This window comes from Rattus norvegicus, chromosome X (assembly GCF_021556685.1).
Source record: "Rattus norvegicus strain SHRSP/BbbUtx chromosome X, alternate assembly SHRSP_T2T, whole genome shotgun sequence".
Taxonomy (NCBI): domain Eukaryota; kingdom Metazoa; phylum Chordata; class Mammalia; order Rodentia; family Muridae; genus Rattus; species Rattus norvegicus.
The window spans coordinates 37,823,749-37,850,169 of NC_141554.1; the positions used below are offsets into that span (position 1 = coordinate 37,823,749).

General features: G+C 42.4%; 1 protein-coding gene across 1 annotated transcript in view; it reads right to left on the reverse strand.

Moving 5' to 3' along the window:
* The window catches only part of Cltrn (collectrin, amino acid transport regulator), a 33,298-nt gene that overhangs the window by 6,090 nt on the left and 787 nt on the right, over positions 1-26,421 (reverse strand). The window contains exons 3-5 of the mRNA NM_020976.2: positions 22,422-22,507; positions 12,812-12,925; positions 10,730-10,924 (exon numbers count right to left, since the gene is read on the reverse strand). Of these exons, the coding sequence (NP_066125.2) occupies positions 10,730-10,924; positions 12,812-12,925; positions 22,422-22,507 (395 nt within the window). The remainder of the gene's footprint in view (positions 1-10,729; positions 10,925-12,811; positions 12,926-22,421; positions 22,508-26,421) is intronic.

Here is a 26,421-nt window from a genome sequence, read left to right on the forward strand (position 1 = left end):
CCCCTTCAGGTCTTCTGAGTCTGTGATTTTGGAACACAAAACTCTGTTCACTATTATTTAACACATAGATGGGATGGTTAAACATTTCCCAAAAAAACTTTCATTACATTTATTTATTTATTTATTTATTTATTTAGTGTAAGCATGTGTGAATGGGTGTTTGTGAGCCATGGCATGAGTGTGGAAGTCAAAAGGCAATTGGCAGGAATCTGTTCTCTTCTTCTAGCATGTGGGTTCTGGGGGTCAAACTTAGATCATTTCCTTTGACCTTTTGAGCTTTCCCTGCTGGGCCAAGTTGAACATTTCATTAGCTTTCTTCCTCAAGGCTTGAAAAGAAGTATCTACCTTCTGTATGATTATAACAAATTTTCAGACGAGCCACGGTACACAAAACTGTAATCTCACTATATTGGAGGCAAAGGCAGGATGTTCAAGGTCATCCTCAGCTGTATGATTAATTCTAGACAGGTCTGGGCTACATGAGACCCTGTCTCCAGAAAATGGAGTCATAGGCTTTCCCCCACTTCAAACTCTACCCTCTCCTATTCTTTGAAACAATACTTTGCCAAGGAGAAAAATCACCACAGATAGTATCAAACTTAAAACAGAAATCATTTTGCTCGGGGAGAATGTCATAATGGTCCTGACTATATTTGATCATTGTTGATGCTTTGCGGGTTTCCACAAAACATTTGCCCATCTGTTTTCCTAGTTTGGATGTGAAATGAATTTGTGAAGGCAGCATTGTAACAACAGCCTCGCTTCTCCTAGGCAACAGATTATGATACTACGGAGCCAATTATTATATTACTGCAGAATCTGTTTGGAAGGAGATAGCTGATCCCATCACAAACTAGCTGAAAGACCAGCAAATGGCAAGAAGATAAAATAACACTAAGAGCTAACACTTGCCGAGCACTCACTGTGTGCCAGGTAGCATCCTAAGCACTCTCTTGTACTGAGTCTTTTAACCTATCAGGTTAATTATTTCCAGTACACTTAGCTTATCAATCAAGAAAAGTTATCTACATGCAACCAGCAAAGGTAAATTTAAGCAGAATGACTAAGACCACAAAGCCATATTCTCCTCCCAAACTCCCGTTTCCCTGCCTCTTTGTTTGTACTGGAATACAGGTAATGGGTTCTGTGTGAGAGCATAATGTACGAGATCAATACTTCCAACCTAAGCAGTTTATCTCCTGAATCTAGTGTTGTTAAAAAAAATCCTGCATTATATTGTACTAGTAAGGAAATTGGGAATCAAGCAAATGATATCAATCATTTGGACCCACGGAGTATAAACATCTCAGAAGAAATACAACTTTAAAGTGCCAAGTGTGGATTTTCAAATATTGCAAGAAAATGTATCTTGATATTCTAAAACCTAAAACAAATGCATGCGCCAGAGCAAATAAGTCAGCATGCCATGCCACACTCACCCAGAAAAGTCAAGCAAGTACCACTTGATCCTAGTCTTGGGGCTTAGTTTAAAGCATAAACAAATAGCACGTTTATGCCAGAGTGTTACCATTTGTGGGAAAAATGGAGGTATTTGCAACTTAAAATGCTTCTGTTAGTAATTAGGGAAGCACATAGAAAAAGTGGTAAGTGTGAGGAGAGGTGTTTAATTCAACACATAGTTGATCAAACACACCCCACAGGTCCCAACTGGATGTCAAGCCTTTCACAAACCATGTCCCTGTGGTTTTAGGATGTATATCCCCAGAGTGCCCCTTCACTGAATTTTTTCTGTCTTTATCAGAAAGGAAGGTTTAGACAGGAGAAGATAGGTTTAGGGAAGGATTAAGGGGGCAGGGGGAGTGCTGGAAAGATGCCTCTACTTTTAAGAGCGTAGACTGCTCTAACAGAGGACTAGAGTTTGGTCTCTAACATCACAGCAGGTGGTTCAGAATCACTTTTAACTCCAACCCTAGGGGGATCCATCTCTAGCTTCTTCAGACTTCTGTGCTCGTGTGTACACACACCCCTATGCACATGCACATAATTTACAATCATAATTTTTTCAATTGAGGAAGTTCTCCTTTTCCTCTCTGAATTAGAGATACTTATAAACAAAAATATATTCTCCTTCTATCATGCTGACAAATTTTTGTCTCCCCTCCTTGCTGCTACTCCAGTAACTGCCACTGATCTGGAATTTCCCTTTGAAGCAGTATTAATGATTTAGACATTAACTCAGCTTGTCTCACTGAATGCAAGAAAATGAACTCAAGAAACTGGACCCTGCATGTGAGCTGGCAAATTGAATATTTGAAAACTAAAGAAACTAAGACAACGTGGATAATATCAAAATGTATTTCTTTCAAGTACCCTAATTTAGTGAATCTGAGAGTCGGATGAAAAAAACTACACTTTCTAAACAACTGTTCCAGTAGATCCTGATTCAGGGAGTTGATTCAAAAGCCACAAGCAACAGGAACTTTTTACAATGACAAACACACAAGGGACCAGTATCCACTAGTAGAAGAGAAGATTGGCACAGGAGTTTGGCCTACAGGCCCCAGGCCAGCAATGGTAGGGAGACCTTAAAACATTTGTGCTACTATGGACATTTGCGTGTGGATTACTACCAAAAGCTTAACTCCGCCCATGCAAAAAGTATGCTTTTCTCCATATAGCCAGCATACAAAATTACAACCTAGAACTTTACACAGCCTAGAGTAATCTGAGAGGCTAAACCTCAAAGAGCTGCCTCTCTCAGGTTTATCTGTGGGTATTCATGTCTGTGAGGGACTGACTGTCTTGATTATTAATTCATGTGAGGAGAAGACTCGGCCCACTCTGGCCAGCACTGTTCGTGTGGCAGGTAGTTCTGCGCTGTCTAAGAAAGCTAGCGAAGCTCGAGCCTGTGAATGAAGCACAGTGTGACCCAGCAAACAGCATTCCTCTGTGGTCCCTCCCTGTTAGTTTGTACCCTGACCCTGACTTCCCTCAGTGATGGACTGTAACCTGTAAGAGGAAATGGTTTCCTCCCCTATGTTGCTTTTGGTCAGTGTTCTAGCACAGCAACAGAAAGGAAACTAGAACATAGATGTTAAACTCAAGCCTGGATACAAAACGGTCTCATAGGATACAGTGGAAGAAAAACAGTGGGGTGGCTTATGGGGTAGAGGTGTTCATTATGCAAAACTGAAGAGCTGAGTTTGAGAGCTTGGCCCATTTATAGGGGAGAGGAGAAAACTAACTGCATAGTTGTCCTCTAAAACACACACACATACACACACACACACACACACACACACACACACACAGAGAAAGAGAGAGAGAGAGAGAGAGAATCATATATACACAGAGAATAATAAAGAGAATAGAATAGAGTACAATACAAAACAACAGAGGAAAATATTAATAAAAGGAACCTCATTAAATAAGAGACACCGGATTTTAAAACCATCAAAAGGAATAAAATTAAAATAGCTATATTGTAAGTCATGACTTAGGTAAGTTTTAGGTATTAACTTGAACCATTCATAAGAAAGTAGGAAATAGCTCTCTGCTCCCAAACCCCGTGGGAGAGAGACCTCACCGCCTGATCAGGTGGGCACTCCTGAGGCTGCAGAGCGGAGGAGACCACCAACACTGCCCACCCCTGCCCACATCCCTGGCCCAAGAGGCAACTGTATAAGGCCTCTGGGTTCCCGTAGGGGAGGGCCCGGGAGCGGCAGGACCCCTGCGCCTGATACACTGCCGGAACCTGAAGGAAACAGACCGGATAAACAGTTCTCCGCACCCAAATCCCGAGGGAGGGAGAGCTGAACCTTCAGAGAGGCGGACACGCCTGGGAAACCAGAAGAGACTGCACTCTGTGCACATCCAGGCGCCAGAGGAAAACACCAAACGCCATCTGGAACCCTGGTGCACGGAGGCTCCCGGAAAGAGCGGCGCAGATCTTCCCGGTTGCTGCCACAGCGGAGAGGACTTAGGCAGTACCCCACGAGCAAACTTGAGCCTTGGAACTGCAGGTAGGACCAACTTTTCCCCTGCAAGAAACCTGCCTGGTGAACTCAGGACACACAGAGGCAAAATTCCTCTAAGGCCGTGCACTTCCTGTGTTTACCGGAAGTCCCACACCGGCGGATCCCGGACCGCAGCAGCTCTCTGCTCCCAAACCCCGTGGGAGAGAGACCCCACCGCCTGATCAGGTGGGCACTCCTGAGGCTGCAGAGCGGAGGAGACCACCAACACTGCCCACCCCTGCCCACATCCCTGGCCCAAGAGGCAACTGTATAAGGCCTCTGGGTTCCCATAGGGGAGGGCCCGGGAGCGGCAAGACCCCTGAGACTGAGACACTGCCGGAACCTGAAGGAAACAGACCGGATAAACAGTTCTCTGCACCCAAATCCCGTGGGAGGGAGAGCTGAACCTTCAGAGAGGCGGACACGCCTGGGAAACCAGAAGAGACTGCACTCTGTGCACATCCAGGCGCCAGAGGAAAACACCAAACGTCATCTGAAACCCTGGTGCACGGAGGCTCCCGGAAGGAGCGGCACAGATTTTCCCGGTTGCTGCCACAGCAGAGAGGACTTAGGCAGTACCCCACGAGCAAACTTGAGCCTTGGAACCACAGGTAGGACCAATTTTTCCCCTGCAAGAAACCTGCCTGGTGAACTCAAGACACAGGCCCACAGGAACAGCTGAAGACCTGTAGAGAGGAAAAACTACACGCCCGAAAGCAGAACACTCTGTCCCCATAACTGGCTGAAAGAAAACAGGAAAACAGGTCTACAGCACTCCTGACACACAGGTTATAGGACAGTCTAGCCACAGTCAGAAATAGCAGAACAAAGTAACACTAGAGATAATCTGATGGCGAGAGGCAAGCACAGGAACCCAAGCAACAGAAACCAAGACTACATGGCATCATCGGAGCCCAATTCTCCCACCAAAGCAAACACGGAATATCCAAACACACCAGAAAAGCAAGACCTAGTTTCAAAATCATATTTGATCATGATGCTGGAGGACTTCAAGAAAGACATAAAGAACTCCCTTAGAGAACAAGTAGAAGCCTACAGAGAGGAATCGCAAAAATCCCTGAAAGAATTCCAGGAAAACACAATCAAACAGTTGAAGGAATTAAAAATGGAAATAGAAGCAATCAAGAAAGAACACATGGAAACAACCCTGGACATAGAAAATCAAAAGAAAAGACAAGGAGCTGTAGATACAAGCTTCACCAACAGAATTCAAGAGATGGAAGAGAGAATCTCAGGAGCAGAAGATTCCATAGAAATCATTGACTCAACTGTCAAAGATAATGTAAAGCGGAAAAAGCTACTGGTCCAAAACATACAGGAAATCCAGGACTCAATGAGAAGATCAAACCTAAGGATAATAGGTATAGAAGAGAGTGAAGACTCCCAGCTCAAAGGACCAGTAAATATCTTCAACAAAATCATAGAAGAAAACTTCCCTAACCTAAAAAAAGAGATACCCATAGGCATACAAGAAGCCTACAGAACTCCAAATAGATTGGACCAGAAAAGAAACACCTCCCGTCACATAATTGTCAAAACACCAAACGCACAAAATAAAGAAAGAATATTAAAAGCAGTAAGGGAAAAAGGTCAAATAACATATAAAGGGAGACCTATCAGAATCACACCAGACTTTTCGCCAGAAACTATGAAGGCCAGAAGATCCTGGACAGATGTCATACAGACCCTAAGAGAACACAAATGCCAGCCCAGGTTACTGTATCCTGCAAAACTCTCAATTAACATAGATGGAGAAACCAAGATATTCCATGACAAAACCAAATTTACACAATATCTTTCTACAAATCCAGCACTACAAAGGATAATAAAGGGTAAAGCCCAACATAAGGAGGCAAGCTATACCCTAGAAGCAAGAAACTAATCATCTTGGCAACAAAACAAAGAGAATGAAAGCACACAATCATAACCTCACTTCCAAATATGAATATAACGGGAAGCAATAATCACTATTCCTTAATATCTCTCAATATCAATGGCCTCAACTCCCCAATAAAAAGACATAGATTAACAAACTGGATACGCAACGAGGACCCTGCATTCTGCTGCCTACAGGAAACACACCTCAGAGACAAAGACAGACATTACCTCAGAGTGAAAGGCTGGAAAACAATTTTCCAAGCAAATGGTCAGAAGAAGAAAGCTGGAGTAGCCATTCTAATATCAAATAAAATCAATTTTCAACTAAAAGTCATCAAAAAAGATAAGGAAGGACACTTCATATTCATCAAAGGAAAAATCCACCAAGATGAAGTCTCAATCCTAAATATCTATGCCCCAAATACAAGGGCACCTACATATGTAAAAGAAACCTTACTAAAGCTCAAAACACACATTGCACCTCACACAATAATAGTGGGAGATTTCAACACCCCACTCTCATCAATGGACAGATCATGGAAACAGAAATTAAACAGAGATGTCGACAGACTAAGAGAAGTCATGAGCCAAATGGACTTAACGGATATTTATAGAACATTCTATCCTAAAGCAAAAGGATATACCTTCTTCTCAGCTCCTCATGGTACTTTCTCCAAAATTGACCATATAATTGGTCAAAAAACGGGCCTCAACAGGTACAGAAAGATAGAAATAATCCCATGCGTGCTATCGGACCACCACGGCCTAAAACTGGTCTTCAATAACAATAAGGGAAATATGCCCACATATACGTGGAAATTGAACAATGCTCTACTCAATGATAACCTGGTCAAGGAAGAAATAAAGAAAGAAATTAAAAACCTTTTAGAATTTAATGAAAATGAAGGTACAACATACCCAAACTTATGGGACACAATGAAAGCTGTGCTAAGAGGAAAACTCATAGCGCTGAGTGCCTGCAGAAAGAAACAGGAAAGAGCATATGTCAGCAGCTTGACAGCACACCTAAAAGCTCTAGAACAAAAAGAAGCAAATACACCCAGGAGGAGTAGAAGGCAGGAAATAATCAAACTCAGAGCTGAAATCAACCAAGTAGAAACAAAAAGGACCATAGAAAGAATCAACAGAACCAAAAGTTGGTTCTTTGAGAAAATCAACAAGATAGATAAACCCTTAGCCAGACTAACGAGAGGACACAGAGAGTGCGTCCAAATTAACAAAATCAGAAATGAAAAGGGAGACATAACTACAGATTCAGAGGAAATTCAAAAAATCATCAGATCTTACTATAAAAACCTATATTCAACAAAACTTGAAAATCTTCAGGAAATGGACAATTTCCTAGACAGATACCAGGTATCGAAGTTAAATCAGGAACAGATAAACCAGTTAAACAACCCCATAACTCCTAAGGAAATAGAAGCAGTCATTAAAGGTCTCCCAACCAAAAAGAGCCCAGGTCCAGACGGGTTTAGTGCAGAATTCTATCAAACCTTCATAGAAGACCTTATACCAATATTATCCAAACTATTCCACAAAATTGAAACAGATGGAGCCCTACCGAATTCCTTCTATGAAGCCACAATTACTCTTATACCTAAACCACACAAAGACCCAACAAAGAAAGAGAACTTCAGACCAATTTCCCTTATGAATATCGACGCAAAAATACTCAATAAAATTCTGGCAAACCGAATTCAAGAGCACATCAAAACAATCATCCACCATGATCAAGTAGGCTTCATCCCAGGCATGCAGGGATGGTTTAATATAAGGAAAACCATCAACGTGATCCATCATATAAACAAACTGAAAGAACAGAACCACATGATCATTTCATTAGATGCTGAGAAAGCATTTGACAAAATTCAACACCCCTTCATGATAAAAGTCCTGGAAAGAATAGGAATTCAAGGCCCATACCTAAACAGTAAAAGCCATATACAGCAAACCAGTTGCTAACATTAAACTAAATGGAGAGAAACTTGAAGCAATCCCACTAAAATCAGGGACTAGACAAGGCTGCCCACTCTCTCCCTACTTATTCAATATAGTTCTTGAAGTTCTAGCCAGAGCAATCAGACAACAAAAGGAGATCAAAGGGATACAGATCGGAAAAGAAGAGGTCAAAATATCACTATTTGCAGATGACATGATAGTATATTTAAGTGATCCCAAAAGTTCCACCAGAGAACTACTAAAGCTGATAAACAACTTCAGCAAAGTGGCTGGGTATAAAATTAACTCAAATAAATCAGTTGCCTTCCTCTATACAAAAGAGAAACAAGCCGAGAAAGAAATTAGGGAAACGACACCCTTCATAATAGACCCAAATAATATAAAGTACCTCGGTGTGACTTTAACCAAGCAAGTAAAAGATCTGTACAATAAGAACTTCAAGACACTGAGGAAAGAAATTGAAGAAGACCTCAGAAGATGGAAAGATCTCCCATGCTCATGGATTGGCAGGATTAATATAGTAAAAATGGCCATTTTACCAAAAGCAATCTACAGATTCAATGCAATCCCCATCAAAATACCAATCCAATTCTTCAAAGAGTTAGACAGAACAATTTGCAAATTCATCTGGAATAACAAAAAACCCAGGATAGCTAAAGCTATCCTCAACAATAAGAGGACTTCAGGGGGAATCACTATCCCTGAACTCAAGCAGTATTACAGAGCAATAGTGATAAAAACTGCATGGTATTGGTACAGAGACAGACAGATAGACCAATGGAATAGAATTGAAGACCCAGAAATGAACCCACACACCTATGGTCACTTGATTTTTGACAAAGGAGCCAAAACCATCCAATGGAAAAAAGATAGCATTTTCAGCAAATGGTGCTGGTTCAACTGGAGGGCAACATGTAGAAGAATGCAGATCGATCCATGCTTATCACCCTGTACAAAGCTTAAGTCCAAGTGGATCAAGGACCTCCACATCAAACCAGACACACTCAAACTAATAGAAGAAAAACTAGGGAAGCATCTGGAACACATGGGCACTGGAAAAAATTTCCTGAACAAAACACCAATGGCTTATGCTCTAAGATCAAGAATCGACAAATGGGATCTCATAAAACTGCAAAGCTTCTGTAAGGCAAAGGACACTGTGGTTAGGACAAAACGGCAACCAACAGATTGGGAAAAGATCTTTACCAATCCTATAACAGATAGAGGCCTTATATCCAAAATATACAAAGAACTCAAGAAGTTAGACCGCAGGGAAACAAATAACCCTATTAAAAAATGGGGTTCAGAGCTAAACAAAGAATTCACAGCTGAGGAATGCCGAATGGCTGAGAAACACCTAAAGAAATGTTCAACATCTTTAGTCATAAGGGAAATGCAAATCAAAACAACCCTGAGATTTCACCTCACACCAGCGAGAATGGCTAAGATCAAAAACTCAGGTGACAGCAGATGCTGGCGAGGATGTGGAGAAAGAGGAACACTCCTCCATTGTTCTTGGGATTGCAGACTGGTAAAACCATTCTGGAAATCAGTCTGGAGGTTCCTCAGAAAATTGGACATTGAACTGCCTGAGGATCCAGCCATACCTCTCTTGGGCATATACCCAAAAGATGCCTCAACATATAAAAGAGACACGTGCTCCACTATGTTCATCGCAGCCTTATTTATAATAGCCAGAAACTGGAAAGAACCCAGATGCCCTTCAACAGAGGAATGGATACAGAAAATGTGGTACATCTACACAATGGAATATTACTCAGCTATCAAAAACAACGAGTTTATGAAATTCGTAGGCAAATGGTTGGAACTGGAAAATATCATCCTGAGTGAGCTAACCCACTCACAGAAAGACATACATGGTATGCACTCATTGATAAGTGGCTATTAGCCCAAATGCTTGAATTACCCTAGATCCCTAGAACAAAGGAAACTCAAGACGGATGATCAAAATGTGAATGCTTCACTCCTTCTTTAAATGAGGAAAAAGAATACCCTTGGCAGGGAAGGGAGAGGCAAAGATTAAAACAGAGACTGAAGGAACACCCATTCAGAGCCTGCCCCACAGGTGGCCCATACATATACAGCCACCCAATTAGACAAGATGGATGAAGCAAAGAAGTGCAGACCGACAGGAGCCGGATGTAGATCGCTCCTGAGAGACACAGCCAGAATACAGCAAATAAAGAGGCGAATGCCAGCAGCAAACCACTGAACTGAGAATAGGTCCCCCGTTGAAGGAATCAGAGAAAGAACTGGAAGAGCTTGAAGGTGCTCGAGACCCCAAAAGTACAACAATGTCAAGCAACCAGAGCTTCCAGGGACTAAGCCACTACCTAAAGACTATACATGGACTGACCCTGGACTCTGTCCCCATAGGTAGCAATGAATATCCTAGTAAGAGCACCAGTGGAAGGGGAAGCCCTGGGTCCTGCTAAGACTGAACCCCCAGTGAACTAGACTATGCGGGGAGGGTGGCAATGGGGGGAGGTTTGGGAGGGGAACACCCATAAGGAAGGGGAGGGGGGAGGGTGATGTTTGTCCGGAAACCGGGAAAGGGAATAACACTTGAAATGTATATAAGAAATACTCAAGTTAATAAAAAAAAAAAAAAAGAAAGTAGGAAATAGTCCTTAAACCATTTATCCCCAGGGGACTAGAGAGATGGCTCAGAGGTTAAGAATATTGACTGTTCTCCCAGAGGTTCTGAGTTCAAATCCCAGCAACCACATGATGTCTCACCACCAACAGTAATGGAATCCGATGCCCTCCTCTGGTGTGTGTGTGAAGACAGTGTGCTCACGTACATAAAATAAATAAATCTTTTTATAAAAAATTCATTCTGAATATCGTACCTTCTTCGTTGCCGGATTCCGGATAAAACCAGTAGTGCAATTGCAACTGTAACAATGCAAAATATCACACCAAATACAATAATCCAGACGGGCACAGATGGATCCATCGGGGGAGCAAGAGTGGAAGGAATTTTTAAAAATTCCAGAGTATGATCATCCAAAAAGAATGCACTGTTGATCCGGTTCCTGTTCATTCTAAAAGGCAATATAATTTTAGAGAAGGAAGTAAGACCAGAGTGAAACCATTTAGATACCAAGTTCATACCTATCTCTCCAGACCTTTGAGTTCTGCCCCTACCCCATTTTATTTCTTAATATTTGAATGAATAACAAAACTTTAAGGTGACTTACATAAAGATCACCTGTTTCTTTAAATTAAAATATTTTAAAAAGTGCTTCTGTGTAACTACACAATTACTGCTCAGGGGCCCAAAACTCTAAAGACACATGAAGGCAAATGTTTTTGTTTTCCTGTGGGTAGGGAAATCTAGGTGTTGGAAAGAGTCAGGTTGGTGGTGAAGAGCTCTTTTACTTTGTTTTGTTTTTGTTTGGAGACAGGGTTTCTCTGTGTAGACATGGCTATCCGGGAACTCACTCTGTAGATCAAGCTGGTCAGAACTGAGATCTGCCTGCTTCAGCTGCCTTCCACGTGCTAGGATCAAAGGCGTGTACCACCTTCACCAGTCTGTAGATTTTGTTTGATAATTGGTGTGTTTTGTACTTGGCATGCACCTGATTTTCTGACTAGCACAATTCAAATGCTCAGTAGGCACATTTGGCTGGTAGCATTGGGACTGGGCAATCATGGTCTAAAGCTGTGGCTTGAGAATCTCTGCAGCCCAGCATCCAGCCATCAAGAAAGATCTCCATCAGCCAAGAAAAGTCTATGCTAAGGTCAGAGGATGTTGCTCAGTGGTATATCTCCACTCAGTATGCACAAGCTGAGTTACATCCTCAGAATCACATAAACTCGCAACCCTATGCACGGACATGACCATTCATTGACAGGAAAGAAAACTCCAGTGGCAAAAGGATAGTTTAAATGTAATTTTAGCAAATTGCAGAACATGTTCCTCTATTAATCATCTAATCTTTTAAAATAATTGTGTGTGTGTGTGTGTGTGTGTGTGTGTGTGTGTGTGTGTGTGACATGGCGGTCATTGAAAACAACCTTAACTGTCAGTAACCCTCATAATTGAATCCTATTTAAGTATGAGAATGAAAACCTTTTGCCAAAATAGTGAGTATCATTACTGAGCTATGACCGTGAGGAAAACAAAACTTGTTCCGTGCCCTCACTCCATCTCCTTGCCTTACTTGGTTTTTGTTGCTATTTTGGTCCACACCAGGAACATATTCTGACTCCTCTCAGGTAGACTGGAAGTTCTAGTCAGATTCAAATAATATCACCTCCACCACTGACCTCCCTCCCCTATGATCACACAAGATTTAGCTAAGACCTCGGTTTAATTACTTCAGTTTTCACAATAGAGCTGTAACAGACACTTTACAACCAGTTGTTCATGTCCACACCTCAGTCCATACATGTGACTACTTAGTGCAGATTTTAAAATTAGAACAAATTTGATCATTAAATGTGTCATCTGCATGTATAAAAATGTCCAGCGAGACTCATTATTTTGTACAATTAATATATGCTAATAAGTTTAATTCAGCTTTCAAAAATCACTGTAGATGGGGTAGCAGCAAGGGTGCGCAACTGACTTTTGAAGTCTAATAATTTTAAGGGAGGTTCTGTCCTGTGCATAGTAGGGTGGATAGCAACATCCCTCGTTTCTGCCTGCTTAGCATGGGTGGTGCCTCCTTCTCCTCCAGTTGTAACAAGAAAAACGTGTCCAAACATTGCCAAACATTTGTTTCCCTGAAGGCAAATTGCTAATGGAGGAAAATTACCAATCTACACCAATCTCTTTTGGAAACGAAGTGAATGGAATACTTGACACATTAATCAGTGCATCAGGTGTGGAGTGGAGTGAGATCTCTTCAGTATCTATGGAAACAGATACGCCCATCAGGGAGTTGATAGATGGATCAGTGAACAGCATACTCGGGGAGGATTACCTTATGGCTGACTGTACTTCAGCTGCAGGAAGAGTATGGTTTTTCAAAGGGTCTGTGACCACAAACCAGAATGACACTCTCTGGGTTACATTGCAAAGCAGGACGTGGGAAATTCTGCAGAGATGGGAGAAATGTGTTATAAAAATATCATCATAAATCACATGAAACTATTCACTCTGATCTGATCACTATCACACGAGGGATCTTAGATATATGTGAGAAATCATTTCTACCGTTGAAAAGAATATCTTAATGCCTTTAATCCCAGTACTTGGGAGGCAGAGACAGGTGGATCTCTGTGAGTATGATGCCAGCCTAGTCTACAGAGTGAGCTCCAGGACAGCCAGGGCTATACAGAGTAACCCTGTCTTGGGGGAAATAAAGAAGATAAAAATTCAGCTTATGGATGGATTTAAGGTCTGCTCCATAGGAGGAAACGCATGCCTAGGACTGCAAATCTGACTAAGAACCCTTGGTGGGGAAGTTCACAAGCCTCAGGGGAGAAGTAATTCCTATTATTTTGCTAAATAGACACAGTACCGATTGTTCTCTAAATTTGTAGCCCTACACCCATGGATCATAGCCAGAGAGTATACCCATAGATTAGTGCAGCTCTCAGACCTCAAGAGAAGTTTCTTTGTGCAATGCAGAAACTTACAACTGGAGAAAAGTACAGAAAACGCATGTCAGTAGAATGCTTAACCACAAGGGGATATCTGCATCACCCTCACCCTGGGGCTCAGCAACTATAGAGGAAAAAGGGGCAGAAAGACTGTAAGAGGTAAGCGGGGTCTGGAATGAAACAGTATCTTCTGGACATGGCAGGACTACTGTGCTCAAGAATTCATGATAGCTGTGTTTGCCTGCACAAGACTGTACAAGATGGAGCCAGTCAGACTTCTAGCACAGATCGGGAGAAACTCACAGACCCCTACTTCTAATAGAGGAGCCATTGATAAGTTTATAGCTTCTGGGAGAGGGAGAGTCAGTTTTCTTTAATGCTATGGCCTTTGGTTGGTTAATCACATAGTATGGAAAACTGTCTTTTCTTTCTTTCTCTGTCACAAACAAAAGTAGAAGCAAGTGGCCCTCTGCATGGAGCTAAGTGTCTGGGACCATCAGTTGAAAGCAGAAGGGATAAGTTCCTGTATCTTCCATGCAGCGTCAGTTCCAACTGCAGCTGCTATATCCCAAGATCGCCTCCTGCCAGTAGACGCCAGTCTGGAGGGTGGGGAGCTAAGGTCAAAGGTTCAAAGTGGGCCCCTTGCCATTCAGAGAGCAGTTGCCTAGTATCAGCTAGCTCAGATATTGTCCATGCAGGTCCTAACGGTATAGGGTTGTGTGTTCCCTTTATCATCTAAGCCAGTGTTTCTCAACCTGTGGGGTGTGACCCTTTGGAGGAGTTGAATGACCCCTTCACAGAGGTTGCATATCAGATATTTACATTACAATTCATATCAGTAGCAAAATTACAGGTATTCAGTAGCCACAAAAATAATTTCATGGTTGTGGGTCACCACAACGTGAGGAACTGTATTAAGGAGTTGCAGCATTAGGAAGGGTGAGAATCACTGACAAGCAGTAGCAGCCCCTAATAACGTTGTCTATGGTCACAGGCCTGCCAGTTGGGTAAGCAGAGGATCCCTAACCCCCTTCGTGCTTGGCTTGAGCCCTAAGCCCAACCATCAGTCTCTCTAGTCCTCTGTGCTTCATTAACCAAGTCCTCAGTTGTGGGAAAGGAGACTACCCTCTCAAGAGCTCCCATCCATCCACCTGCCTCCTAGAAGGGCATCTAAGTAGGCACTGTCTCAGGTACCTTGACGCAAATTCAGGTGGGCAGAAGGTCTTGCAGTGGCACTTTGCCAGAATGCAGGGACCATTCTCAGACCCACAGCTGAATTCTGCAATCAGGACCTGGAATTCAAGGTGCACTTGCCTCAACTTCACCAGAGCCCTCAGAAAGCGAACCAATCTGCTCCAAGTCCAAGCTAAGATCCCCAGAAGTTACCTCTGCAGCTTCACCAAAGGATTGATAGTGCTCGCCTTATGAGAAAGAAACAGAACCTCGAGACCAGGCCATCTGCCTTCACGCTGATTACCAGAAATAAAGTAGTAAGAGTTTCTCTTTTTTTTTTTTTTCTGCGACTATAATTTCTTTCTTTCTAGGACTACAGCATGGTTTTCCACAAGAGGTACTGTTAAGGCTTGGGGCCAGATTACATCATGTGCCTTAAGAGAAGCAGCATGCTTGGGATCTTAAGCAGCAAACAACAATAGAGACAACTAACAAGGTCTTCAGGCAGTTCAGTATTCGCTGGGATAAGAAGCCAAAAAGTAATAAGAAGGAAGGAAGGAAGGAAGGAAGGAAGGAAGGAAGGAAGGAAGGAAGGAAGGAAGGAAGGGAAGGAAGAAAGAAAGAGAGAGAGAGAGAGAGAGAGAGAGAGAGAGAGAGAGAGAGAGAGAGAAGGCAAGCAAGCACTGGTTGAAAACCACAAACCAATTCTGACCTCTACTGGTAAGAAACTGTCAAGCTTAGTCTTCCAAAATGTGTGGCTCTGCAAAAGTAACAAAGACACAAATATGACCAGAATGGTGTGTGTGTGTGTGTGTGTGTGTGTGTGTGTGTGTGTGTGTGTGTGTTCCATTTTAGGGAGGTGAAGACTAAGGAAACAGAGGTCTACATTTTGGAGCCTGTATTAGGTTGAGAATAATTTCTGTTATTTGGCCTCATTGATAAGCAAAATATGTAAAATGGATTTTAAGTGAGAGACTTTAAACTCTTTAATTGGCTTATTTTAAAAGATGTGTTTAAGTCTTATTTATGTGTATGAATTATGAATGCATGTATGCACTTGTGAACAGGTACCTTCAAATGTCAGAAGTGTGCATCCAATCACCCGGAACTAGAGTTACAGGCCACTGTCAGCTGCTGGGAAACTGAACTTGGGTCCTCTGGAAGAATAGGAAACGCTAATAACTGCTGAATCATCCCTCCAGCCTCCTCCCCAAATTTAAATTTAAATAATACCAAGTACTGGCAAAGTGCACAGAAGTGGAATCCCAAGAAGGTATGAAAAAGCCAATGGGTCAAGTCACTCTGGAACATTAATTAGAAGTATTTTCCAGAAGATGGAGCATGGCTACCTCAAATTCCTGCATCTGCGCACCTGTACCCAGAGACACTGATAGAGAGTCTTTGTAGCAGTCTTCACTAAAGCATTGGAACAGCATAACTGTCTATCAACAAAGGGGATGGATAAAGTAACTATGACACGTGCCATAGAAACAGTACTCCAATACTACGAGAGAAAAACAATGAAGCGCAATCAAGCCAGATAATTCTGTTGTGGGGAAAAGGGTACATATTCTCTTAGCAGAACATTTGACTTCTCCTCGGCCTCCAGCTCTGAGAATCAAAAATGTTTCCAGGTATTGCAAAACATCCTCTGAAGGACAAAATAGTCACTTGATAGAAAGCGCTGACGTGCTTGAATTACCCTAGATACCTAGAACACATGAAACTCAAGACGGATGATCAAAATGTGAATGCTTCACTCCTTCTTTAAAAGGGGAACAAGAATACCCTTGGCAGGGAAGAGAGAGGCAAAGATTAAAACAGACACAGAAGGAACACCCATTCAGAGCCTGCCCCACATGTGGCCCATACATATACAGCCACCCAATTAGACAAGATGGATGAAGCAAAAAAGTGCAGGCCTACAGGAGCCGGATGTAGATCTCTCCTGAGAGACACAGCCAGAATACAGCAAATACAGAGGCGAATGCCAGCAACAAACCACTGAACTGAGAACGGGACCCCCGTTGAAGGAATCAGAGAAAGAACTGGAAGAGCTTGAAGGAGCTCGAGACCCCTTATGAACAACAATGTCAAGCAACCAGAGCTTCCAGGGACTAAGCCACTACCTAAAGACTATACATGGACTGACCCTGGACTCTGACCCCATAGGTAGCAATGAATATCCTAGTAAGAGCACCAGTGGAAGGGGAAGCCCTGGGTCCTGCTAAGACTGAACCCCCAGTGATCTAGACTGTGGGGGGAGGGCGGCAATGGGGGGAGGCTGAAGGGGGGAACACCCATAAATAAGGGGAGGGGGAGGGATTAGGGGGATGTTTGCCCGGAGACCGGGGAAGGGAATAACATTCGAAATGTAAATAAGAAATACTCAAGTTAACAAAAATAAAAAATAAAAAAATAAAAAAATAAAAAAAAGAAAGTGCTGACGTAGAACTGCGAATCTTTAACACAAAGATAGGGGCGGAGAAATGGATCAGCAGCGAAGATACTTGCAGCTCTTGCAAATGCCTAGAACTCATTTCCCAGCGCCCACCCCAGGCAGCTCGTAACCACATATGGTCCAGCTCCAAGGAATCTGATGCCCTTTTCTGGCCACTGAAGGCATTCATACACACACACACACACACACACACACACACACACACACACACACACACACACGCATGCACATGCACGCACACACACACCACTAAATAATAAATAAATACATAATTAAAAATAAACCTTAAAAAAAGATGTAGTGGGAGGCAGAGGCAGGCAGATCTCTGTGAGTTCAAGGGTAGCCTGGTCTACAAAGTGAGTTCCAGGACAGACAAAGCTATACAGAGAAACCGTGTCTCAAAAAACTAATAAAATAAAATAAAATTGAAAATACTTTTCACAACTGAATACAAATCCTATATTTTCCAAATTTTATATATGGATGGGTCTAATGGAACCATGTAAGTTTATTTTAGCAACCACTGTGAACAATGATTGATTGATTTTTCTTTTGAGTGTTTTACAATCATGTACGTATGTGTGTACTGAAGAACCAGCCTGCCTCCATCTTAAATAAAGGCCATCTTATAGTAAAGACAACTAGGTTCACTCCTGTTTATGATTAAGCCTCTGTTTCTGAAGGATTGGGCTATGCCCACCTGTACCCTTAACTACAAAAGGTTCTGTACTGCCTGTTCCAGGAATGGCCATCATGTCTATGTTTCCTAAAGTCGGTGATAACCATCTTGCAGCCCTACCTTTGTTTCAGAGGGTTATATGAGCATCTCTGACTACCTTGTTATGGCTACCTGTTGTTATGACTACCTTGCTCTGCCCTCCTCCAACCATGTCTTTGTGTCAGGAGGGGTTAACTTGTTATCCTTACATTCTGCACCTATTTTGCCTGCCAAATCTCCCATTTGGAAATCTCCTATCCCTGAGCTATAAATAAAAGTGTTGTGTTCCTCACATACAATGCTGACCTCTGGAACCCTGCCTTAGGGGGAGGCAGCCCATGTCCATGAATAAAAAAGCTGACTTTAGTTAATTTGTTCATGGTGATTTGGGTGGTCTCTCTCTGTCCATCTTTGGGATTAGCAGTACCATGCACATGCTGGTGCCTGTGGAGGTCAGGAGAAGGCACTGGGCTCCCTGGAACTGGAGTTATGAAGAGTTGCAAACCACCCTTTGGGTGCTGGGAACTGAACCTGGATTCTCTGCAAATGCAGTAAGTGCTCTTAACCATGCTTTTAAGCACTGAGTCATGTCTTCAGCCCTTGACCAATGATTTGTTTTTTATCAAAAATTGTATTAACATCTACATGAATGGCTTCTTTCAGCGACTCACTAAAAAATAAGCCGCAATGTTCCCTCTGCCTCCTTAGATGTATGAAGCACTGACCTAGGCAATTCTCTGCAAACTGGCTCCATATTTAGTTCTCATCAATGAGGCCAGACAAAGCCAAGGGTAGTAAGAATTAGGCTTTTGTTTCTGAAAATGAGGACTAAAAATGAGCTGGTCTGCAAGCATGAGACATGTAATCCCCTTACCTTTCCATGGGTACAAGAACACATTGTTCATTTTAGGTCACAAGACTTATCCTTGGATAATTAAGTAGAGCAAGAAATCCATTATATGTTCTATGCTACTTAGAAAGAGAAAGCAACACTGGCAATAGACTTCTACCTATCTTACAAAAAGTGATGCATTATCTTAAAAGCCAGCATTTGTATAACACGTACTTAAATGTCTGATTGCCTGAAAACTAAACTAGACTTCTAACTAGCTGACAGTTTCCTTGACAACAACTAAGAATGCTTTGGAATTCCGGTTGCAGTAAATCCAGTTTAAATCATTTGGAACCTGTGTCCCAAGCCCAAACACCTACCTTCAATAAACCAACTAAAAGAGTCAAATTAAAGTGTCAGCAGAAAAGGAGATTTATTTAATGTGACCACACTGGAAGAGAGACTATGGGATCCAGGGAAGCCCCAAAGTCCATCCTGGAGGCCCTAAAGTGAGATCAATGTTTAAATGGAGGGCCAAGGATATGCACATCTAACAGCTCTGTCAAGGTGTGGCCCTGCCCATTACTGGCTCCCCCATGTCTGGGCTTTAGTCTCATTCTGAAATCTCTTTCCAGAAGACAATTTCCTGCTTGATGGGTACCTGCATTTTCCTTCTCACAGCATGAGATTTCTGGGGAAATTCTCATTTCTTGGGGGTCACTGTTTTGGTAACAAGTAGTCAAATTGACAGGCAGGGATATGTTAGAATATTTTTACATCTGTCGGGCCTGTTCAAGTACACAGCAGGCTTTCAGAAGGGCATTTATTTCTGTGGCTACCACTACAGCAATATACTTCCTTAGGCTGACACCACAGTCCGACTGAAGGAAAATGTGTTCTTCCCAATGTCATCATCGCTGGCCTTCACAGAAAAACATTTCACTGATTTAGTTTTATACTTTGTTAGATTTATGATAAGCAACAAAACTTCTATAAGCCCTGGGTGTCCATTGAAAGTTTAATCGCCTTTCAAGATCACCACAATGTCCGAGGTTCTGAAGGAAAACATTCCAAAGGTGAATTCCTCAAATTCTGAAACGTTACATAGCTCATCACCTTTGCCCAAGAACAGAACATTTGATTGGACAAAACCATGAACCAGGGAAAATGTAGGCATGTGGGGGAAATCACAGTGCCAGTGACACAGCGAAGTACAGCATTTGCTGACAAGAAGAGCTAGCACACAGAAGAGACCCTTACTGTTATCCCCAAGAGATAAAGTGCTCTCTTTCCTTTTGAATTTTTCTAATTCGATCACCTCGTTTGTATTTAAATTGATTTTCCTCTAATTACATGTATGTGTCTGTGTGGTTATCGTTTCATGCATGCAGAGGCCAGAAGACGACATCAGATCGTCTAGAGCTGGAGTTACAGGAAGTTCTGGGCTGCCCTACCTGGGAGCTGGAACTGAATTCATGTATTCTGCAAGAACACTGTACTTCTTTCACTGCTAAGCCCTCTATGCTTCTCCCTTATTTGTATTTCTAAAAATTACAATGCTAGAGGAGATGGAAGGGAGGTAATAATGGATGGATATGATCAAAATATACTGCATAAATATGTGAAATTTTCAAAGGATAAATTTTAAATGTCATTAATATTTTTCTTTAAAATTTGATAAAGCATGAGGAGAATTTAGGGTAAATTTTTCTTATTTCTCTATATACTATTTTATAAAACTTTTGTCATTGTATAATACATTATTATTATTATCATTATTATTATTATTATACATGTATACATGTGTAGAATTTGTGGAGCTAGCTCAGTTGTTGAAGTACCTGACACATGACTGTGAAGACCTTTCAAGTCACTGCCACTAAGAGAACAAAGGAGGCAGAGACAAGTGGATCTTGGAGCTTGCTGGCCAGCCGATCTAGCCAATCCTTCATCATACATGCAAGCACACACACACACACACACACACAAACTGAAATAGGGTTTCACTATGTAGGCCTAGTTGACCTAGATCTCACTTTGTAGACCAGGCTAGCCTCAGACACTCAGCCTCTACCTCTGGAATCCTGGCATTAAAGGTGTGTGCCATCACACCCAGCTTCCTTTTCCTGTTTTTAACTTTTTATGCTTACATCAGATATTGGGAATCTGAGAGAAATCAACTGATAGTTATCCTCTTCTCTGGGCTCTGAATTATTGCAAAAGTCACTCTTTAGTAAAGAACTTAGGGCTTGGAGATGAAAGGACTCCTTGGAGACTATTTGGTTCCTAGGCAATGTTTCCTTTCTAATCGTAAAAAATCCTGAAATTAAACCATGCCTGTGGTTCCCAGTCCTCAGGATGCTGAGACAGAAGGACCAGAATTTCAACACCATCATAGCTACATAATGAATTGAAGGCCACCTTGGACCACATGAGACTGTCTCAAACCAACAACAACAGCAACAAAAATTCTGAAATGAAATAAGTTCAACTGTAACTGTCTTTGGTAGAGCTAAGTTGAGACCCATCTCATGTGTTAATACATGGCAGGCTGTACGACATGGAAACTTCTAATCTAAATGCTCCTTAACAATACCCAGAAAGTACAGCCTGACACGTCTACCAGAAAGCAGCACCAGGAAAGCTGGGAGCATACAGGGCAAGCTTGCTCCCAGATGCTTTATCCAGCCCACCTGAAGGTTCAGGAGAGGGAGTAGAGAGCCGAGTGGTAGCAAAATCACAAATAGAAAAGGAAAGAATCTCTACAAATAGAGAAGATTCATCCAGAAGAGTAGGGAAACAAATGTAAAACTATTAACGCTGCACAGGCATAGTGTAAAGCACATTAATCACAGAGACTGGGCAGGGAGTTCTCTGTGAGTTCCACACCAGCCTGGTCTACATAGCTCCAGGAGAGCCAAGGCTACATCATGAGACCCTATCTCAAAAGACAAAAACAAACAAAAAAGCCACCATCACAAAAACTATTTTTTAAAAGTTTGTACTAAGTACTTTTAAGAAAATTAACAAGATATATATGTGATATATACCACTGTGGGGGTCCATATTTAGGTTACGTTTTAGAAGAGAATAGATTTCTTTGATATTACCTAGCTCTCTGCAAGAAAAATGATATTGTATAATAGAAACATGTAAAGCTGAGGACATAAAAATGCAAATATAATTTTGCTCATGGCCATTGACAGTCATGTTACCCATTGAACGAAGGGAATATGATAGAAATTGTAAGCTGAGCTCCGTCGGAACATTAAGTATTCTATAAAAATGCAGGTTCCAGGTGTCTCATGCCTGTTACCCCAGCACTCGAATGGCTGAGGCAGAAGGATCACCACAAGTTCCAAACCAGCTTGGGCTCCACAGCAAGTTCCAGGCAAGTTTACAGAGGAAGTTACAAAGCAAAGCAAGGGATGCAGAGATGGTTCAGTGGGTAAAGATAGTTGCTGCCAAACCTGAGGGCCTGGATTTCATCCCCCAAACCCACATCGTAGAAGGAAAGAACCAACTCCCACAAGATGTCCTGACTTCTACTTGCATGTCATGATGTGCACGTGCTCCAAGGTAGTTGGCAATGCATTTCTGGTGCCCAGGAGCAGTTAACAAAGCTACACACACACACACACACACACACACACACACACACACACACACACACGCACTAAATACGTAAATAAATAATAAATTTTGTAAAAAGAAAATTGCTGGCCCCTTACATCAGGGGAGGGTACTAGAGCATGGAAATTGGAATCTCAAACAGGCATTTGAGATTCCGTGCTGTTGGCTTACTCTGTTCCTTCTCTGTTGGGAACTTTTCTCATGGAGAATGCCACCATTGCTCTGAAGAGATATTCTTCATCTGTGTCCCAGACATACTGAAAGAAAGGGGAAAGTAGAGGTGAATGAGGTGGGAAAGAGTCCGTTGGGTGGGAAGTTCCATCACTCTGCTTTTTCTTCTTTTCCTCACCCACATCCATGTTTCTCTTGCAGTGGCGATCATGACAACTCACATTCTTATGCAGTCTATAGTTCCAAGTTTGGCCTTTCCGGTTGCACAGTCTTAGACTCTGCAATATCATTAGCCTGTCAACAAACTTGATATTTGGATAGTTCAACCTAGCATATCATGAGAGTGTTGTTAAGATCTGGGGTCATACCGAGATGGAAACACATATTTTATTATCATTGCTCTTGCGTTCTTAGTGTGCTGAGGAAGGAACAATAAGAAAAGTAGACGACCCTAAACAACAGCAGAAAATGTATCCTCTGGTTACCTTCTCTATACACAAACGGTATATTCTTTCCTAAATATCTTTAGGGTCTAGCAGTGGTACAGGCTTACAATAAGTAACCTTAGCACCCAGGACGGTAGTGTAAGCGACTCAGGCCAGCCTGGTCTATATAAAGAGTTCCAGGCCAGCCACAACTGCATATTGACAGTTTGTCTAATAAAAATTATATGTATAAGGCTAGAGAGACGGCTCAGCATTTAAGCGCACATACTGATATTCCAGAGGACCTGAGTTGAGTTCCCAGCATCCACGTCAGGTGACTCATAATCAGCTGTAACTCCAACTCTGGGGGATCTGACACCCTCTTCTGATCTCTATGGATACACATTGTTTTAATTTTTAAAAACAAGTATACAGATATACCATATGTATATATAATTTTATATACATTACAAATAGGTATACACATGCACATTCTTGTGTATGCTCGCACATAGCGAAGCCTTGTTGTGAGGATGTGGAGCCAGGGAAGGAGCCTGCCCAAATATAAATGAGAATGTCAGGGTAGCAAGCAAAACTGACAATGCCTGCCAGAACTTGCCAGAGCATGGCTTTAAATTGCATTTCGGTTCTTGGAAAGGACACCTTAGTTCCTCTTACAAAATGAGCATGCACTCTGCCAGCAGGAGTGCAGCTTAGGTCATGGAGTAAAGCTCACAGCTCCTGAGATCTGGACAAGACTAACTAGTGCTGCTTTGTCTTGGGGCTTGAACAGAGAGAGCCAACTTGAGTTGAGGGGAAGACTAAAAGCCTGTGTGTGTCCCAGTCATGTCACCTTTCTACTGTGACTTTCAAAGTGTTTCTGAGTGGTTTCCAGGCAAAGCAAGTGACACATACAGTAATAAAAAATGTACGACTGAAGGAGAATGAAGAGTTACTTAGGGTTACAGTCCTGGCTTAACACCCACAGACCAAAATAGCGCCTGAAGAGACATACGCAAGAAGGCTCATAGTACTTTATGTACCTGTTGTCCAGATACCTGGCATACAGACAGTGACTTCATGGACCACACAGTACATATTAGTTGCATATATTTATCTGTCATCAACGATTACTTGCTTCCTCATTTGAATAATACTTCTACCAAGCCCTCAAGTCTCCCTGGTCACTTTACTTTCTGCCTATATCTAAGAACACTGAATCCTCACATTTTAGTTGAATAGTCAAAAGTAACAAAGTCACAGAAATGGGGCTTGTTTAATTTTAAGTTCATGATACCCTACTCTCAAATTCCCTGCTCACCTCTTAGCATTCTCCATAAATTATTTGTCTCAAAACAATTGTCTGTCCCAAGACTGCTTCAAACTTCCTACATGTCCCCCGCAATCATAACATTTTCCCTTCCACCTTGGCTCTCACTTGATGCTTTTTTTTTTATGGTCCCTCCAACAGCCAGAGCTGAAGAGTGAACCTGGGACTTTCACTTGCTAGGCAAAAGCTCTCCACTGAGCTTAATCCCTAACCCCTGAGTTTGTAATTTAGAGATAATGTCTCAATTTAGCAATTTAAACTCCCTTGACCTCCTAAGGCAAAGAAACGAACCTTCCACCACTGACATATATCCTAACCACTTCCTCTCCTGAAGTGGCAGACATTTCTCTCCTGATAATGGCTAATCCCCACAAGTGTGCTAGGAATGCCTCTGCTCCTCCCTTCTCAGACTTGAAACAACATCAGTTTCTTCTGTGTACTCAAGTCTGGCTGGCTGGAGCCTGTTCTCTGACTTTTACTCATGCTCAACTGAACCAATAGTAAAAACCTGTGGCTCTGCTTGATCTTCCCACTGCTCTCTCCAACCTTTCACAGCCAGATTTCCCTCTCCCTTTCCCTTTCCCTTTTCCTCCCCCTCTCCCTTTCACTTTCCCTCCCCCTCTCCCTTTCCCTTTCCCTTTCCCTCCCCTTCTCCCTCCCCTCTCCTTGTCTCCCTCTCCCCTTCCTCCTCCCCCTCTCCCTCTCCCCCTCTCTCCCTCTCCCATTTCTCCTCTCCCTTTCCTTCTCCCTTCCCCACCCCCTCACAGGGTCTTATGTATTTCAGGCTAACTGAGTAATGCAGAATGATGGTGAACTTCTGATCTTTCTGCTTCCATCTCCTAAGTGCTAGCAGGCCTGGTTTATGGGGTGCTAGAGATGGAACTCAGGGCCTCCCACATGCTAAGCAAGCACTCTACCAGCTGATGTACAAGCCCCAGCCTCCTGACGCAGCCTCCAGTCCAAGCCAAAGTTCTTATAGGAGTGACCTATATTTCTGCATGTTCACACCCAACTTATTTTTTATCCTCCTCTCCAATATCTGACTTTTCGGTTCTACATCGTTCCAAAGATAGCTCCCACTAAACTCCTCGACCTTCATATTGCTTCACAGAATGAGCTTGGCCTCTCAACAGCTCCTCTGTCTTGAAACAAACCCCCTCCCACCCACTGTCAGCATGGCACACATTCCCCATGTAGTCTCCTTTTTTCAAGGCCCTTAAATGCCATGTTCTTCCTCATGGCTTCAGTTGCAGACATCCGGGTCTTCCTTCCATCCTTCCCGTTCACTAAGCTTGTGATTATTGCTGTGTTCACCTGTGACAGCCCTCTGCCATCCCTCTCTCCTTCTCTGCTCTGGGTCTGTTCATGGTTACGTTAGACATTGCGGACGTGCCTGGCACGGAGGCTCCTGCTGAGGCCAGAGCCCAGTATACTCCTCCCTGTATTACTTCCCAAGACTGCACATTTGCATTTGCTTTACTATTTGATGGACAACTGACTCTCTCACTACTATAAGCTCCACAAAGAATAGACAAGCCCAGTTGTAGCTGCCATTGCGTCCCTAACATGCAGTCAAGTCTAAAGATCCTGGGATAGGAGGGCTTATACACCCGCTGGGAGCTGGGCCTCTGCAGTCAAACTCCCTAGGTTTGACTCTCCTGCCATTTACAGCTTGAGATCTTCAGAGTCACACATGACTCTGGGTGGTGTTTTTTCACTCATCCAATCAGAATCAATGTACCTATACTCAAAGGGGTACGGGCTCAGAAGCTGATAGTTCAGTGCTTTGAAGACCCCCCAGTACGAAGTAAAATAATGTCTTAATAAATGCTTATTTTTTATGCTATTATAACAACTATTACTTATCAGATGAATAATGAAAACTCAGGCAGCCAATGATTGGTCAGCAAATAGAATACCTCCAAATCCCTTTAGCAATCCGGGTTTCATTTGCTTGTTTGCTTGTTTGATTTTTTGTAGTACGAGGCATTAATATCATCTACTAGGTTTTTTTTTAAATGCAGAGCTGGGAAACTGACACTAAAATTAAACAGTGACATCTTCTAAATTCAATGATCTTTCCTATTCTTCCACCCCCTACAGACTCTGAGGATTTTAAACTTCTATTATCTCAAGCACAATTTCCATACTGTCACCTTCATAGATGGGACAAAGCTTCATGTAGAACTGGATGATTCTGTACTGTGAAATATATTGGTAGCACTAGTCTTTCTTTCTGATGACT